The following is a 17,981-nucleotide window of genomic DNA, read 5'->3' as shown; positions in this document are numbered from 1 at the left end:
TATGACCCCGTTCCTGCCCCATCTTCCCCATCCAGCAGCACTCCGGCGCTCCGCTCGGCCTAGCTCCTAGTCAGCCCCGCCCCTTTTCCCTCTGTGAGCGCAGCTGCTGGTAGCGCATGCGCAGTGGGAAGCGGCCTGTTCCGGCTCGGCCGTGTGTGAGCTCGTGGTGCCGTGTCGCTTTTGTCCCGCCCACCTCCTCAAGCGCGCTCCTCGCCTCGCGCTCCCTCGGAAGCAGGCTTGTAGCCCAGCTCTTGGGTAAGTGCGGAGTGTCCTTCACCGGGGCAGGCCGAGTCCAGTGTCTGCGCCCAGCACCTCTCCGGAGACTCCCGCTCCCATGTCCTCTCAGCGCCTCCCTCCCTGGCACCCCATCCCTCGGGGTCCGCCTTAGGCCTGCTGTCCTCTGGAGAGCTCCCGATGGGCTCCTGGCGGCCGCGCCCTATTTCCCTGCTGCCCCCGCAGCTGCCCCGCTTTCTCCTGCCCCCGCAACTGCCCCAGCTCTGTCCTGTCAGCCAGCCGCTGCTCCATCCCCCTGCAACTGCTCCAGGTGTCTCCTGCCCTCCAGCAACTGCCCCAGCTCTGTCCTGTCAGCCAGCCGCTGCTTCTATACACAAACTCCCAGGGTGTCTCCTGCCCCCCCGCAACTGCACCATCTTCTGTCACTGTCACCAGCCGCCTGCTCCCATGTCCGCTCAGCAACTTTGCCCCACTGTCTCCTGCCCCCCCAGAAACCTCTGCCCCGTCTTCTGCTCAGCAGCCGCTCCTTCATTCCCCAGCAACTGCCCAGCTGTCTACTGCTCCCCCGCAACTGCCCAGCATCTGTCCTGTCAGCAGCCGACTCTTCCAGTCCCCTCGCAACTGCCCATGCTCCCCGTGCCCCATGCAACTCCCAGCTTGTCCTGTCAGCAGCCGTCTCTTCCCATCCGCTACAGCAATGCCCAGGTGGTCTCCTGCGCCTCGCCGCACGCCCAGCTCTGTCTGTCAGCCAGCCGATCTCCATCAGCAGCAACTTGCACCATCAATGTTTTTTGTCTCGGCTACCGGGGCCCGCCCCCCGCACTGCCCCAGCTCTGTTCACTGTCGACCACGCTGCTCCCATCCTCGCAACTGCCCCAGGACTCGCCTGCCCCAGCAACTGCCCCCCACTCATTTCCTGTCAGCAGCCGCTTCCATCAGCAGAACCTGCCCCTGTGTTACCTAGACCCCCCCCCCCCCTGCCCCAGCTCTGTCCTGTCAGCCAGCCGCTGCTTCCATCCCCCAGCAACTGCCCAGGTGTCTCCTGCCCTCCAGCAACTGCCCCAGTTCTGTCCTGTCAGCCAGCTGCTGCTTCCATCCTCCAGCAACTGCCCCAGGTGTCTCCTGCCCTCCAGTAATTGGCCCGGCTCTGTCCTGTCAGCCAGCCACTGCTCCCATCCCCTAGCAACTGCCCCAGCTTTCTCTTGTCAGCCAGCAACTGCTCCTTCCTCCCCGCCCTACTGCCCCTATTTCCCCTCCTAATGCTCCCTGCTTCAATGCAAACTGCTCCCCAGACATGTAAACTCATTGAAACAATTGATTTTACACCTCCATCTGCTGACCTGTCAATGTTTATTATACCCTCCCCCCCCCCGCCCCGCAAATGGTCCTACCTGATTAGAAAGTATTATCCTCCCTCTCTGTGTGTATCCTTCCCCAGTGTAATAGTTTTTATTTATGAAGTTTCTTCTCTGTTTCCAAAGGGTGTTTGGAGTGTTGTGTACCAAAAATACTGTTATTAAATAATAAGAAAGACAAAGGCAGCATTGTTTTCCAAAGCTCTCTGGGCTTGTGCAGAGACATAGCCAATGAGATTAAGGTGATCTGTGGTTATTGCTCATTGAAGGAATTGTTAACCCTCCAAAATCAGATTTTCTCAGGAAAATGAGGCTGAAGTCAAGGCCAACACTTGAGTTGAATAAACATAGTAGAAGCTTGCATACATACACAAAAAAGTTAAATCTCTGACAGGGCTAGGAAGAAACTTAGTTTGAGGGCAGGTTATTTTATAATTGTCCACTATGTTGTTTATTCTCCCCCTGCCTTCCTCTAGAGCATCTGGTACTGGCTGTTAGGGAAAGGATACTGAACTAGATGAACCACTCTGATCTAGTACAACACTTCCTATGTCCCTAAGTAAAAGTCTTTTGCTTTTAATGGGCATTCTTGTCATTTGCAGGGCCAAGATGAGTTTGTTTGGATCAACCTCAGGATTTGGAGCTGGTGGTACCAGCATGTTTGGAAATACAGCAACAGATAATCACAACCCCATGAAGGTACTTGTATTAACCTATATGTAAACAGTGGGAATCAGGCAATCTCCTTTCCAGGAATCAGGAGTGAACATGAACATGTATTTATTTAGTTAGTTTCTCTCTTTCCTCAAACTCATTCTTTCTGAGTATTGAGAAGTTTCAAGGTTTTTTACCAAATGCAGTTATGAATATGCCTCTTCTTACTTCCCAAGGAAGATGATTTAGGCCTGAACCACACTGTGATTTGTAACTGTTTGAGACCGTTGTCAAACGTGGTTACAGCCTAACATGGTTTGCAATTGAATTTGAACCAGAAACAGTGCTATGGACTATATGAGGCAGGGGCGTAGTCTGTATAACAGTCTTGGCTAACGCGTCTTATAACGAGGAATGGTGATAATACCCTATGCGTTCTCAGGAAACTGCTATCAATGGCAGTATTGAAAAATAGTTCACAAGCACACTTCTAGCATGGTTCAAGCAATGGTTTTGCCATTGCATTTCTGTGTTCATTAGACTGGTTAGATGATTTTAGCAATCTAATAGGACAGTATGTTATTTCAAGAAACTTAGTGGGCCGGATTTTCAAACAAGTTTAGTACACAGTTTTGTGTACAGTTACCTTGATTGTGTGTGTGTAATTCTGATGATTATAGGTGTTATAAAGATACAGTCTTTTGGAAACTTGCCAAACTTAGATCCACAGGACCTTGAAGTTAAAGCAAAGAATAATGGTGAACTACAAAAGAAATAAAAGAACAGGAGTACTTGTGGCACCTTAGAGACTAATAAATTCATTTGAGCATAAGCTTTCGTAGGCTACAGCCTGCTTCATAGGATGCATGCAGTGGAAAATACAGTAGGAAGATATATATACACACACAGAGAACATGAAACAACAGGTGTTACCATACACACTCTAACAAGAGTGATCAGTTAAGGTGAGCTATTACCGCCAGGAGAGAAAAAAACTTTTTGTAGTGGTAATCAAAATGGTCCATTTGCAGCAGTTAACAAGAAACTGTGAGGAACAGGGGTGTGGGGGGTGGGCAATAAACGTGGGGAAATAGTTTTACTTTGTGTAATATCCCATCCACTCCCAGTCTTTATTCAAGCCTAATTTAATAGTGTCCATTTTGCAAATTAATTCCAATTCAGCAGTCTCTCGGAGTCTGTTTTTGAAGTTTTTTTGTTGTAATATTCTGACTTTTAGGTTTGTAATCGAGTGATCAGGGAGATTGAAGTGTTCTCCGACTGGTTTTTGAATGTTAATTCTTAATGTCAGATTAGTTTATTCTTTTACGTAGAGACTATCCAGTTTGGCCAATGTACAAAGAAATAAACTATACTATAACAGTCTCGCTATTCTACATGCAAGTGATTTCTTCCCTACTTCTTATATCAGCAGTAAACTTATTAGTTTATTATAAATTATAATTTAAACAACATTTGTCAAAATAAATAAAGTACCACTTGTGATTCATTATTGTTGCCTTTTAAATATTTTTTTCATGTACTATCTATTTTGCAGCAGAGAATCCTGTGGCACCTTATAGACTAATAGACGTTTTGGGGCATGAGCTTTCGTGGGTGAATACGCATGCATCTGACGAAGTGGGTATTCACCCACGAAAGCTCATGCTCCAAAACGTCTGTTAGTCTATAAGGTGCCACAGGATTCTCTGCTGCTTTTACAGATCCAGACTAACATGGCTACCCCTCTGATACTATCTATTTTGCAAAACTCAGAACTTTGTTAATTTACATTATGACTAGAAGACACATTAAGTTCAATGACGTATGAATATTTGCAATTTTTTTGGTCTTTACAGGATATTGAAGTTACATCTCCACCTGATGACAGCATTGGTTGTTTAGCGTTCAGTCCACTAGCATTGCCGGGTAACTTTCTTATTGCAGGATCCTGGGCAAATGATGTAAGTATTTAATGAGCATGATCTGTAAAAAGGACAGTTTAAATCTCTTTAGTTTGATACTTACTTACCTACTCTTGTTACAAGTTATACCTAAGATTGCTGTAGTTTAAAGATTGGAGAAAGAGCCATTTTCCCCCACTTTTCTTACTTTATTTAATTGACAGAAGTTTGCCTAAAACAAGTTTTGTTGTTTCATCTGAAAAGTCAGTTTTTTCCACTTATTTTCTTTGTGTCTTTGTATAGCTTTAGGGCACAGAAAATAACTTTTAAAAACCAGAAATACGGTTCTGCAAACATAAAAATCAGCAAGGGACAGGCTAGTACCCAAAATTACTTTAAATAAATTTGTTGAAATTAACAGCATTTCAAGCTGACAATGTCATTTAAATTTCAGCTCAAGGAAATGACTTTTACTACTTGATTCTGTGCTTTATAACGGCTAGTCCAATTTGAATATCTGTAGAAGGGACTACTGTCTGTAGCACATATATTTGTTACGTTTGTCTGCTACTTTCACTATAGAGAAGAAAAAGAATCCCCATCTCTCCATATCCATTCCTCCTACAGTTGTTGTATGATATGCAGATATAGGTCATGATTGGTCACCAAATGAAATTAATAGGCAGCAGGTTTAAAAGGAATAAAAATAAGTTCTTCTTCACGCAGCGCACTGTCAACTTATGGAACTCCTTACCTAAGGAGGTTGTGAAGGTTAGGACTATAACAGTTTAAAAGAGAACTGGACAAATTCATGGTGGTTAAGTCTATAAATGGCTATTAGCCAGGATGGGTAAGGAATGGTGTCCCTAGCCTCCTTTTGTCAGAGGCTGGAGATGGATGGCAGGAGAGAGATCACTTGATCATTGCCTGTTAGGTTCACTCCCTCTGGGGCACCTGGCATTGGCCACTGTCGGTAGACAGGATACTGCGCTAGATGGACCTTTGGTTTGACCTGGTACGGCCGTTCTTATGATTCAGAATATTGTAAGAGGTTGGAATTTCAGCAGATGCACAGTTTCCCAAACTGTGGTATGTGGACAGCCAATAGTCCACATTGAGTTAGTCTCAGTGCTGGCTCTCAGCCTAAATACTTCCCTAATATTAATTTTCAAAGTGAAAAGTTGATGTAGTTTATGTGTGGATGCTATTTGATTTCCAGTAGGAACTGAGGTGGTCTGTGCAATTATGAATGGGAGGGAACATGGTCCACAAGTCAATCTCTCTGTTAAGAATATAGTTCACGCTATTAAAAGATTGGGGTCTCCTGGACTAGACAAAGTTCAGTCCAGTGTCAAAGATCTTGCAGTTCCCAGTTTAATTTAGATTAGATTAAACAACAAGTATTGAAGGAAGGGAGTTAATAATTTTCCAGAACATTTTCAGTAATTAAAAATATAGCATTTGAATTCTTAATAGGTGCTCCTATTTATCCTTCCTTTCTCATAATACAAAAGCAACGGGATAATCAGTGAAATTGTAAAAGGTAAAAAACGGATAGGCAACATTCCTTTACATAGAGCTTAATCTTGGAAACTCTTTGCCACAAGACATCTGTCATAAATAGATAGTTAAGGGTTACTGTCTCTCTTACCTGTAAAGGGTTAACAAGCTCAGTGAACCTGGCTGACACCTGACCAAAGGACCAATCGGGGGACAAGATACTTTCAATCTGGTTGGAGAAGTCTTTGTTTGTGCCTTTTTTTGTGTTTGTTTCTCTTGGAACTAGAGAAGCCAATTCGAACCAGATCTGTCTCCGGTTTCTTTCAAACAGTCTTCATTTCAGAATAGTAAGTTACTGTGCTAGAAAAGCGACTAGTTTTATGTTTGTTGTCTTAATTGCAAGTGTTATATGCGGATAAGGATATTATTCTCTGTTTGCTGTAACTGTACTTAGGCTAGGGGGATGATCCCTCATAGTCCTATGTATAGCTTGCCCGTAATCATTTTCCATCTTGATTTTGCAGAGGATAGTATTTTTATTTTTTTCTTTTTTTAAAACTTTAGGTCGGTTCTATTCAGAACCCAATGATTTTCCTTTGTGTAAATATGTAAAGGGATTGGTCTGACTCACCAGGATGGTTGGGGAAGAGTTAATTCCTCTTGTTTAGGATACCAAGGAGTTTGGATCAGTGTATCTCTCAGGAAAAGTCTGGGAGGGGGAAAGGAGGGGGAATGGTTTATTTTCCCTTGTTTTAAGACCCAAGGGGTTTGGGCCTTGGGTCCCCCAGGGAAGGTTTTGGGGGACAAAAAGTGTACCAAAACACTATATTTTTGGTTGATGGCAGCGTTATCAGACCTAAGCTAGGAATTAAGCTTAGAAGGGTACATGCAGGTCCCCACTTTCTGGACGCTAAAGTTCAAAGTGGGAATAATACCTTGACAACATAGTTTAAGCCAAAAGCTTGGTAAAATTTGAAAAAGGATTATCCACTTATGTGGATAATAAGATATCCAAAGTTAAATGTTCACTGCTAAATATAGAGAGTGCTCCGTGTTGCTGACATCAAAGGCAAAATTAGAAAGGGTTATGAGTGGCAATTGTATGATTGTAACTGTTGTCTTTCCTCTTCCCTTCTTCCCCTCCATCTAAATTCAGTGTGTTAAGTAAGGGTAAGTTCTTCAAGGCAGAGGCAGTGCTTTGTTTCTGAGAGACAACTAGCATGTTCCTGGGTACTCAAACAATAGTAATATGTTACTAAATTGATATATGCATCTTTTCCCATAGGTTCGGTGTTGGGAAGTTCAAGATAATGGACAAACTATTCCGAAAGCTCAGCAGATGCACACAGGGCCTGTGCTAGATGTGTGTTGGAGTGATGTATGTTCCTTTGCTTCAAAAAGTATTTTCAAGGAAATTGATAACTTTATCCAGAAAACAAATATCTTTACTTCTGGTTTCAAAACACACACAGACTTAAAATGTAGATACATCCTCTGATTGTAGCATAGACTTTTGTCATCTAAATCCATGGTTGGTTGGTTTTAATAAATTAGACTATTACTTGGGTATGCAGATACAATGGGAGGAGGTTGTTTTAAGCTGTTAATAGCTAGTCAGTTTTCATTATTTTTTGATGAGTACAAAAGGCCTTGCATAAGTCTTATGTATTGGTGTGAATTTCACACTAGAATATTACTATTTTAAGCATAATTGCAGAATTTGTTTTGTTTCATTACCATTCATAGTTCGAATTTTGTACTATTTAAATTTTGATCAACACTTTTGTTCTTTGTTTTTTCTCTCAGAGTTTGGTCTTTGAGTGTAAATTACTTTTAGGGTTTTGTTGAAATTAATATGTGAGATATCCTTACACAAGAGTAGACTACTGTGCCAATTTGAAACTACATGGTTATGATTTGACCAATCAAAATGCTTGTCAAAAGTTAGTAAATACCAGTATCAGTACATTGCTCTGTACAGTATTTTGTAAGTATTAGAAAAAGGAAAACAGTGGAATATTGGACTGTGTTTCGCTTTCATCTTCTTTTTTTTAAAAAAAAAAATGCCATTCCTTTGAGATCTAAGATGCTTCTCAGTTTTTTGGGGCATCTTCTCTTGTGTATGCACTCTTTGATTAGAAAAAGCATTGCATATTTATAAGACTGTAGAAAACAATTAGGAGAAAGGTTTGAAGTAGAATTTTGGACTGCAGTTAAGCAGTAGCACAGGGCAATACATGTTCTACTCACCTGGAAAGCAGTCTCAACTTGTTTGTCAGTTTAGATAAATGTAGTGATATACAGTACATAACAGTTGAGCTAGTGCTTCAGATAATTTAACATTAGGCAAAATGCAGTTTTGTATGATTGTTTTGTGGGCAATTGGCCTGATTCTCCATTACATTTATTCCTGAGGACATTCTGTGCCAAAAAATTCAAAATTATGCGCATAGTATTTTAAAATTCTGCAGTATTCTGCAAGTTTTATTTGTCAATAAATAAATGCAGAGTCTTCAGCATGGCAATGGGGAGTACAGGCCACTGGCTGCACGAATGTGAGAGCTCACCCTGCAGCCTCCCCACTTCTGAGACACGGACTCAGTGGTGACGCTGCACCCAACCCTGACACAGCACAAGGCCTGGGCCTGCCCCAAAAGTGTGCTGGGGCCCTGTCCCTCTGTGCCAGGTATACCAGGTGTGGGGCAGGCAGGCTTAACCAGGCAGGATCCAAGTGTGGCCAGGCTCAGCATGGGGGGATCCAGGAGTGGGGGTGAAATAATTCTGTGTGGGACAATCTGAGAGCCGGCTTGTTGAGGGGGTGGGGTTGTAGGTGCAGGGGCTTCCAGGTAAAAATGGTTGGGGCTCAACGGAGAGGTCTGGGTGTGAGAGACTCAGCAGGGGGTTCTGGGTTCTGACGGAGTGGGGCATAGTGGGGTGGGGTTCTGGGTGCAGCTAATTTGGAATCAATGGTGTGGGTGCTCAGGGTGATACAGAGGGGTGGGACTCACCAGGGTGAGGGTTAGAGTGCAGCGAGCTCAGTGAGGGGTGGTTTGGATGCAGGGGGCTCCAGATGCAGGGGTTGAGGTTCAGTGGGGAACGGTTCTGGGTGTACAGGGTGAGACTTGGGGGTGTCTGGGTATGGGAGGTCCAGATGCATGGGTTTTGGGCAGATGGAGAGCAACTCCCTGTACGGTGACTGCTCCCCCCACAGCTGAGGAGCGATGGGGGCAGGAAGCAGGGGAGGATGCTGAGCTTCCTGCAGCTGGGGGAGGCTTCTGGAGTGGGTCTGACATGGCCCCAGCCACTCCATTCAGGGAAAGAGGAAGTCCTGTCTTCTCCTGCCTCCAGCCCAACTGGTACTAGCAGCTGATCCTAACTCAGAGTAGGAGCCACTGGCTGGAGTGTCCCCAGCCCTGTGGTGGTTTACCTCCCCACTGGTTGCTCCAGGTGCCTGAAACGATGTATCTGTGCAGCTAGGGAGTGGTGCATGACTGCTCTTGCAGCTTCCCTTTGCATCCATATCAGAGAGTCATTTTTCTGTGGGGGACATGAATTCCCCCAGGAGTAGGTTACATTGCACCGAATATAGTCACTCACTCCTATACAAATACTCTCAGAATAGTATTATTTTATATACCCATTTTATTAAATGACTGCACAAGTACTAGGCAGTGAAGAATCAGGACCAGCAATTCTTTAATGGGTATTGGATATTACAAACATAAAATTACATGTACTGTGGTGCAGTTAATATTTCATCTTTTAAAATTATAAAACTGAATGGTTTTTCTCTCATTTTAGGACGGGAGTAAAGTATTTACTGCCTCTTGTGATAAAACTGCCAAAATGTGGGATCTCAACAGTAACCAGGCCATACAAATTGCACAGGTAAGTAACTCCCAAGTTCTTTTCCTCCAGGGGGGGGAAAAAAGGAATCTTTATGAGCTAATTTAAAATAACACTCAACATTTTCCAATTAGATGCTTTTATATGAAGAATAGTGTGAGGAAAGTGCCTGTCAAATTGCTAGCTAAATTTTAAGGTGAAGGTCACTGATGATTACTGGGACTTAAGTAATGCAAATCTTAGGCAAAAGCCCTGAGTGCCCCCAAGAGATTTCCAGTCCCTTATGACCTTACGGTAGAACCCAGCTGAAGACTGATTCCTCCTTTGATTACCCAGTGTTGCTTCTCCACCCTATTTTGGCTCCACTTTGCTTTCTTTGTTTCGGTTACCCAGTCGTCTGTGCTGCTTTCTTGCTCTGTTTCACTGATAGTTTGTTCCGCTCTCCAATCTTTTTTATGTAGATTTTGGATGAGCACTAAGATTGTAGATAAACAGAGTTTACATGTAATTGTTGAGAGTTCTTTTTCATGAGAGTATTGACCTCACAAGTGCACAGTTAATAGAATCTGGTATCTACATTCAACTTCAATGCGCATCTTTACTCTAATATGAAACACTTATTTCTGTTGCTTAATGTAAAGTCTCTACGATATGTGAAATTAAATATGTGAAAAAGTTCACTCTTTTCTTATAGTTTAGTTGTGGTGCAGCATTCAAATTTTGGTTGTAGTGATGATTTAATAAACACTTGTCCTGCCTTTGTACCATTCTTTTGCTATACACAGCCAAAAAGTGATACAGGCTGTTATTTACAAAAATATATATGCATTCTTCTTGGCTGTTTTCCTTCAGCATGAAGCCCCCGTTAAGACGGTCCATTGGATTAAAGCACCAAACTATAGCTGTGTGATGACAGGAAGTTGGGATAAAACTTTGAAGGTATGAAAATTGTACCTGATAAATGGGTTCTTAGCGCGTGCGCACACACACACACTCTCTCTCTCTCTCTCTCTCTCTCTCTCTCTCTCTCTGTATGTGTGTAAAACTGGAAATGTTTGCTATAAATTTTCCTGAAATATACTAATTTAAAATCAAGAGGTCATTTTTTTGCAAAGTGTTTTATCCCCTCTGGCCAGGGGTTAAACAACTTGAAATGAAAATGCGGCCAGGCCCATTTGTGCTAAAGTCATCAGTTACAATATTTCCTACTACTTATATGGTATATTTGATGGCAAAAGAAATTCTTCAAGTCTTTTAAATCCATTGGTTTTCTTTTTTTCCTTAGTTCTGGGATACACGGTCACCAACTCCTATGATGACATTACAATTGCCTGAAAGATGCTACTGTGCTGATGTGGTAAGTGAATAAACTCCTGTTTCTTAAAATTGAAATCTGTGGGAACTAGATGGCTCAGAGGATTAATGGATTCACAGCCCATGATACCTAGGTCATCTGAAACCAGCCCAGGTTACTGTTAAATAAAAGTTACTCTTTGATAGCTGTTTGGTCTCAGTCTACTTCCTGGTGAAGAAACATTCCCTTCCTATGAAGCACTATTAGTGGCCTTGTTGGCATTAAAAGGAGAGGGGCCAAAAATAGAATTGACACTGAAACTGAACTGCCCTCACTTCCTTGCCCATATCAGAATTTATGCTTCATGTTGGAAGAAGCCTATGCTATTATTGCCCTTGCTGTACCTATTCTGCAGATAAAATTTTCAGTCTATGGGTCACCTTCTACCAGAACTAACAGTCTTGCTCCTTTGAGTTGACTTTTGAGGGGCTTTGGTGAAATAAGTAACTTGAAAGGGTTAGAATTCTCTGTTGTGAAATTAACATAGCCTAGTCTCTTCCAACCTGTCCCTCTCATCCTCATTCAGGTGCATCCCATGGCAGTTGTGGCCACTGCAGAAAGGGGGTTGATAGTATACCAGCTAGAGAATCAGCCTTCTGAATTTAGACGAATAGACTCTCCACTGAAACACCAGGTAAATAATTAATTATTATTTATTACAAGTTTATTAATGCAGCACATTAAATGGTAGTTTAGATGTTTTATCAAAAAACATTTTAAAACTACATTCTCTTCACTCGGTATAGGTTCTGCCCCTGAGTACACTTAGACTTTCAATGTGGTGCATATTCTGCAACTCTGTTGTACATATCTCCTTTCAAGTGGATGACTTCAATTGAAAAAGGTTTCTTGAAAACACGTGGCATTAAGAGATGTATTAAGATTTACTTCAGATGAAGTAATTTGACTGGCTTTCTTTATAGGAATAAGGAACAGTGAAAGACTATGCATTACAATATATTAATGAAATATCTGAATATTTACAACTAAAATCAGGAACTATCTTAGTTGAATACTAAAAACTTTACAGTTCAACTTAATGGGACAGATCCTGCAAGCACATTTTGGCCCCATGGAGAGGAAGACTTGCAGGAGTAGGCTCACAGTTCAATTTCTTTATTGTTTTTAATTTTGGTCCAAAATGTCAGTCTCCCTTCTTCCTGTTTGTTCTTAACAAGACTGTAATACAGTGCTGTATTGTATAACAGCTAATTCTTCCAGAGAAGAAGGATTGATGGTATTTTGCTAGAATCTAGTAATTTTTCCTCACTATATTCATGTAGAGTTTGGGACATGGCATTTTGAGAAATCTTTCAAATTCAGTCATGTCACCTAATATGCAAAAGATTTTTGTATGTTTAATTCCTTGGTGAAGGAAGAAAGCTGTTGTGTTCATTTTGAGGAAATGTCTGCTGCTGATTCATAAGCGAATTCAGAAATGTAGATATTCGGGTCCAAATTTCCAGAGTGGCTTTGAACCATTTTCTAATGTTGTTTGTGCTTTTCTCTGTGCAGTGTTAGTACATGCAGTGAGTTCTGCCCCCATAGAGAGGCAATGTTTAGAAAATCTGGCCCTTAAGCTTCTGTCTAAAATGCTCTATATCTTTCTCAAATTTAGCATCGTTGTGTTGCTATTTTTAAAGACAAAGTGAACAAACCTACTGGATTTGCCCTTGGAAGTATTGAAGGAAGGGTAGCAATTCACTATATCAACCCACCAAATCCGTAAGTGTGATTTTAAAACACTCTGCATTATCTTACTCATTTTGAAATTAAGAAAATGTGAAGGAATCTCTTTCTTTTCAGAGCCAAAGATAACTTCACTTTTAAATGTCATCGCTCCAATGGAACGAACACATCAGCACCTCAGGATATCTATGCTGTAAGTATTCAGCACATATCATTACATAATTTTTTTATAGTGCAGTTAGAAGCTACATACACATAATATACAATTTTGTATGAAATCTACCATTAATTCTCTGTTCTCTGACGTTTTCTTGTGCCTAAAGAGTACTTTTGCTTAGAGGAAAAATTATCATATGCAAATATTAACATAGGAGCATGCAAAGTATTCTGCTCTTTGTTTTAAACAACCAAAAGACCCACAACTTGGCTGACTTTCTATTAAGACTTATTAGGACAGTTCTGTACCCGAGTTTTTGTTTATGGAAAAATATACTGCTCATTAAGCCTCTGCTTAAGAATCTGTTCAACACCGAGGGAATTACTGTATTCTCTAATGGGAACTTGTATTTAAATTATAGTTGATCAGGATGAACAAATGATTTTTTGGCAAAAAAATCTTCATCAAGACTAAAATGCAACTACGCTTAATTTAAATTACGTAAATCTGAACATAATATATTTACATTCACTGAGTACAGTGTATGCATTGTGAAACTCCATCTCGTCTGTATTGTTGGTTGTTTTATGTGATGGTTTGTATAACTGCAGGTAAATGGGATAGCATTTCATCCTGCCCATGGCACCCTTGCAACTGTAGGATCTGATGGTAGATTCAGCTTTTGGGATAAAGATGCACGAACAAAGCTAAAAACATCAGAACAGCTTGACCAGCCAATATCTGCCTGTTGTTTTAACCACAATGGTAATATTTTTGCATATGCTTCCAGTTACGACTGGTCCAAGGTAAGGATTAACACTTAAATTTCGTTATCAGTGGTTGTGAACTAATAAGGCAATATTTCAATAGTCCTTTTCATCTGAGAGTCTCAAAGTTCTTTACACGTATTAATAAAGTCTTCCAAATGCACCTGGCAGAGGGAAAAGGTTGATTAGGGATCACTTTAGCCACCTTTCAGATGAAACGTAGCCAGAATCAGTTCATCTTTGTTTCTTGGCCTAAACAATTAATATCTTACCCAACTGAATATAGGCTGAACATAGTTACCTGATTTTGGAAAATTGTTGCAAATGTGAATGCTAAACACAGCTACTCCTGGGAAGAGTACCCTTGGATCATACCATAAGTAAAATTGATATTGCATCTCTTCCAAAGACCACACCTAAAGCACTGCTAAAAATCATGCTGGGACACCATTACTTTTATTAAACAAATGGGTGAGTGCCATGTATTTGATTTCCAATACCACTTTCTGTAGCTCCTTTGTGATGGTTTAAGGTTTTTCTTCCCAGTATGCATTCAGTGCTAAGATATTGAGACCTGATAGAATCACAGCATGAGACACTACAATTAATAGTTTGAAAAAGGAAGGTTGAAATCTAACCAATACTAATAGGTAATTTACAGTAGCATTATTCCTTCTATTACATCTTGTGTATTTCTGTACTTTAAATTTGATGAAGTATCTTTCATTTACTGTTGTAAACTGTTGGAGATTTGCTGTTCATTCTTGAACAGTGGCATGTCACATCTCAGGACTTCATTTGTAGATAAAGTGATCTCTGTATGTAGTTAAATTTACTAATGTGCTTTATGGTCCTGCTGGATGGGAAACACTGATTTTATTTTTATTGTTACAGTCCAAGATATAAGCCTTTTACTTTTGTGAATGGGACATATTGGCTTATATGAACTAACTGGTCTTTCAGATCAGTAGATTATGAACCGATATTTAGTAGTGAAACTTGAGTTGCTAGGCAGTAAGTCACCTTTCTAGATTCCATTTTTCTATCAAGTGAATGAAAGTCCGTAACTTAACTATTACAACCCAATGCGTAATTTTAATGACGGTGTCTGAATAAAGAAAACCAAGGAAATTCATATGCTAAAAAAGAGAGCTAGATTTTCAAAGAGACCTAAGGTCTTATGTGCCTTTTAATATATGAATTATTCATGATGTTATTACAATGGGTGTGTGCACTGGGCACTTGTGTATGCAAATAAGTATTGACAGTTATTCATTTTCACACGCAGAATACTAATTTATATTCACAAGTGATGAACAAAAGTAATTGTATAATTGTGTGTGGATCCTTCACTATATGGAAACTTGTCCTTTCATTTGGCTCAAAAGACAGAATGTACAATAAGGCTGTAGTAGCTTTATAACAGGGGTGGCAGAATTTGCCAATGTACATTGCCAAGGAGCCACAGTAATATGTCAGCAGCCTCCCATTAGCTCCCCCTGCTCCCAGCGCCTCCTGCCCACCGGCAGCCCTGCGGATCAGCGCCTCCCCCTCCCTCCCGATAGCTATTTTGTGGAGTGCAGGAGGTCTAGGGGGGAGGAGCGAGGGCATAGTAGGCTCAGGGCAGTGGACGGGAAGGGGGTGGAGTGGAGGCAAAGCCAGGGGTTGAGCAGTGAGCACCTCCCGGCACATTGGAAAGTTGGCACCTGTAGCTCCATCCCTGGAGTTGATGCCTATACAAGGAGCTGCATATTAACTTCTGAAGAGCCACATGTGGCTCCGGAGCCACAGTTGGCCACCCCTGCTTTATAATGTCCCCTCTTCATTCTTATCCCTGTCTAGAACAATCTTTTTACTTCCCTTAAACTACTTGAATTTTGCATGTGAAGCAAAAGTTTTAAGGAATGTTCACACACTCTAAGCTTAAAAAAGACCTGTTTTGAAAGTTGCCTTGCATAGTGAATTGTTTCTAATTATAATGCACACCCACCAATATTTCCCTTGGGTTGCATAGTAAGTCTGATCTTTAAAATATTTTTAAATTGTAAAGTCTCACTAATTTGAATTGACGGAATATTTAGCTTCTTGTATTTCAAGATTATGTTGATACTTTGAATGTGATAAATATAGCTAACTTTTTCTCTTTTTCAGGGTCATGAATTTTATAATCCACAAAAGAAAAACTACATTTTTCTGCGTAATGCAGCAGAAGAGTTAAAACCCAGGAATAAGAAGTAGTGAGTATAATTCTGATTGGTATTACAGCAGTACTTTTCTGCCACTGGACTCCCCTGCAGTTGTCAATTTTGGATCGCTAACATTTAGCAGGAAACCCTATAAATAATGCCAAAATGTATTCTGACTTGCTGGAGAGCATCATTCCAATTATGTATTCTGATGTGTACAGGAGTGTCTGATATTTGCAGGATGACTTAACATACACCTGTTCCTCTGCAGTAACTGCTGTAAAATCTCTAAATTCAAGATTGGTATTATTTTACTGTTTAGAAATGCAAATATGTCTATGCCAATATTTTATCATTACTACAATAAAATATGTGCATTTACAATTGTTCTGGAAAAATTGTACAGATAGTGTTTCTTTTATCTATTTGGGGAATTATGAATAACTTATCTCAAAGGGGGCAGGTCATTCTGATTTTAATATAGAAGCGTTAGCGACTATAGCAGAAAGAAAGGCATTGCAAATTTTGGTTTTCATCAGGGTTTGGATTTATTTGGTATTTATGTATGTGACCAATAATAGTGACGAAAACCCAACGTAGAACAGAGAAGCCATGTGCAAACTCCCCTTTTCTCTTTCCATGTACTCCAACAGTGCACTGCAGTGCCTTTCCTTATCCCAGCCCTAAACATAGACAGCCAGTTGCATCAAGTGGTATAGTTCAGTAGCATGGACAGAGAGCTAATGGTTAAGATGTGACCACCAAACTGATTTTCACTTGTGGCCTAAACTGTTCAATCACTCAGATGTCTCCAGAGTTGAAAGGCTGTTTTTTTAACTCAGTGTGCCACCAATTTCCCTATAACATTTTTGTCAAGCTGAAATAAGTTTGATCACTTTTAATACTGGATAGTTTATAGTGCAGGTGGGTTTCATCCCTGACTAAACAGTGCTGTGAAGTTAAGCAAAAATGATGTGAGTATTTTCTGACTCAGATCAGCTACCATTTATTTTTGTTAACTAAATGTTGTACACATGCCAAAGTTTTCTTTCTGGAGCTGATTGCTTATTCCTTTTGATTATTATTTGTGGAAAAAAATAGGGCCCGCATGTAAACAAAGATGTGTCTTATTGTAAAAATCTCTGTAAAAATATACATTGTAACACTTGTGATTACAGATTCATAGCTACATTTAAAATAAAATTTTTACTAAATGCTTTTGAGTATTCAGTAGTTCTAAATCTCCTTTAATAATATGGACAGAATTGCATGAGGCCAGCATGTTTGTGCTACATTTCCAAAAGTGGCTTCTTGGCCTTTCATTGCAATTTCAGATTTTTCTTCTAAAACTAAAGCAACAGCTAAATGCAGTTGCACCAAAAATGTCCTGAGTTGGAAATCTACCTCATTTGCCACTTGCCATTTCATTATAAATCATTCTTGTGTTTTTTGTTTCAATGCTGCTACTCTTAGTTCATTAAATATAAAGGCCTTTTGTTTAATGGAATTAATCAAGTTCTTTGGTATCTCAACAGCCAGCCACCTGACAGCATGATTCATTTTTACCAAAAACAAGCTATCAGCAAAATCTTGCTCTATGGTGCTTCTGTGTTTGCATTGTTGATTTAACAGCTGTTAGCTGCATGTTTGAGGAATAATCATGCAATATGCCACTATTTCTCAGAGGTGCTCTTTATTATGTTTAATTACCCAAGATAGGTTTCTACCCTGTACTGCTATGTTCGTCTGCTTTAGTTTTCAAGTGCAGAGAATGAAGTAGTTTCCCGTTTCTTTTTGTAGTAGAAATGAGAATTTCCAACTGTTTTAGCAGTGACTGGTTGTTTGCTTGAGCAGCTTTTATTATTTTGTTGAATGTCATTTTTGAAGTTTCCATATGTTTTCTGAAAGAAAAACAATATTGTAATCTTTCGTGCTAAGCATATTTCCAGTTTCTACAGTTGAATTAATATTATGAATGCCAACAAGCACTGCGCAGGCTAAAGGTCAACTTAATCCAGTGTTGAGAAAAAAGTTACATTAACTGTGTTGTGGCCCCCAGATGCATTCAGAAACTAACAACAATTCTTTATTGTTTTAGACAAAAAAAATTTATTTAGCTATCAAATTGAAAGAACTAGCAGGAGTCTTCTTAAGTGTAAGCCTATATGCAGTTTTCACACATCAGCATCGATGTGTAGTAGTCAACACATACAAATTCATTCCCCACATTGCTCTTCTAGTCAGCTGACCTTGGACAAATGCAACAGTGTCCACCGTCGAGTTTTCTACGTGCTCCTGTGCTGGCTGGTTTTTTATGGGAGGCAAGGAACAAGAGTGT

At 40.5% G+C, this 17,981-nt stretch overlaps 1 protein-coding gene across 1 annotated transcript; it reads left to right on the top strand.

Annotated features, from left to right (window-relative positions):
• Positions 1-122: 122 nt before the first annotated feature.
• Positions 123-16,857, top strand: RAE1 (ribonucleic acid export 1). The gene is made up of 12 exons (XM_032782582.2): positions 123-255; positions 2,192-2,288; positions 4,100-4,204; positions 6,930-7,022; positions 9,446-9,532; positions 10,343-10,429; positions 10,776-10,847; positions 11,371-11,478; positions 12,463-12,569; positions 12,651-12,726; positions 13,302-13,496; positions 15,609-16,857. Exons 2-12 carry the CDS (start codon positions 2,199-2,201, stop codon positions 15,693-15,695), a joined length of 1,107 nt encoding a protein of 368 aa, XP_032638473.1. The 5' UTR covers positions 123-255; positions 2,192-2,198; the 3' UTR covers positions 15,696-16,857.
• Positions 16,858-17,981: the final 1,124 nt, after the last annotated feature.

This window comes from Chelonoidis abingdonii, chromosome 14 (assembly GCF_003597395.2).
Source record: "Chelonoidis abingdonii isolate Lonesome George chromosome 14, CheloAbing_2.0, whole genome shotgun sequence".
Taxonomy (NCBI): domain Eukaryota; kingdom Metazoa; phylum Chordata; order Testudines; family Testudinidae; genus Chelonoidis; species Chelonoidis abingdonii.
This window is presented reverse-complemented; position numbering and strand designations above follow the sequence as displayed.

What these genes read in the sequence shown, in the direction of transcription:
- RAE1 (XM_032782582.2), top strand. Translation starts at nt 2,199, where the DNA reads ATGAGTTTGTTTGGATCAACCTCAGGATTTGGAGCTGGTGGTACCAGC. An exon ending in TAGATGTGTGTTGGAGTGAT is followed by an intron (nt 7,023 to 9,445) that starts GTATGTTCCTTT and finishes CTCTCATTTTAG; the next exon opens with GACGGGAGTAAAGTATTTAC. An exon ending in GTTGGGATAAAACTTTGAAG is followed by an intron (nt 10,430 to 10,775) that starts GTATGAAAATTG and finishes TTTTTTCCTTAG; the next exon opens with TTCTGGGATACACGGTCACC.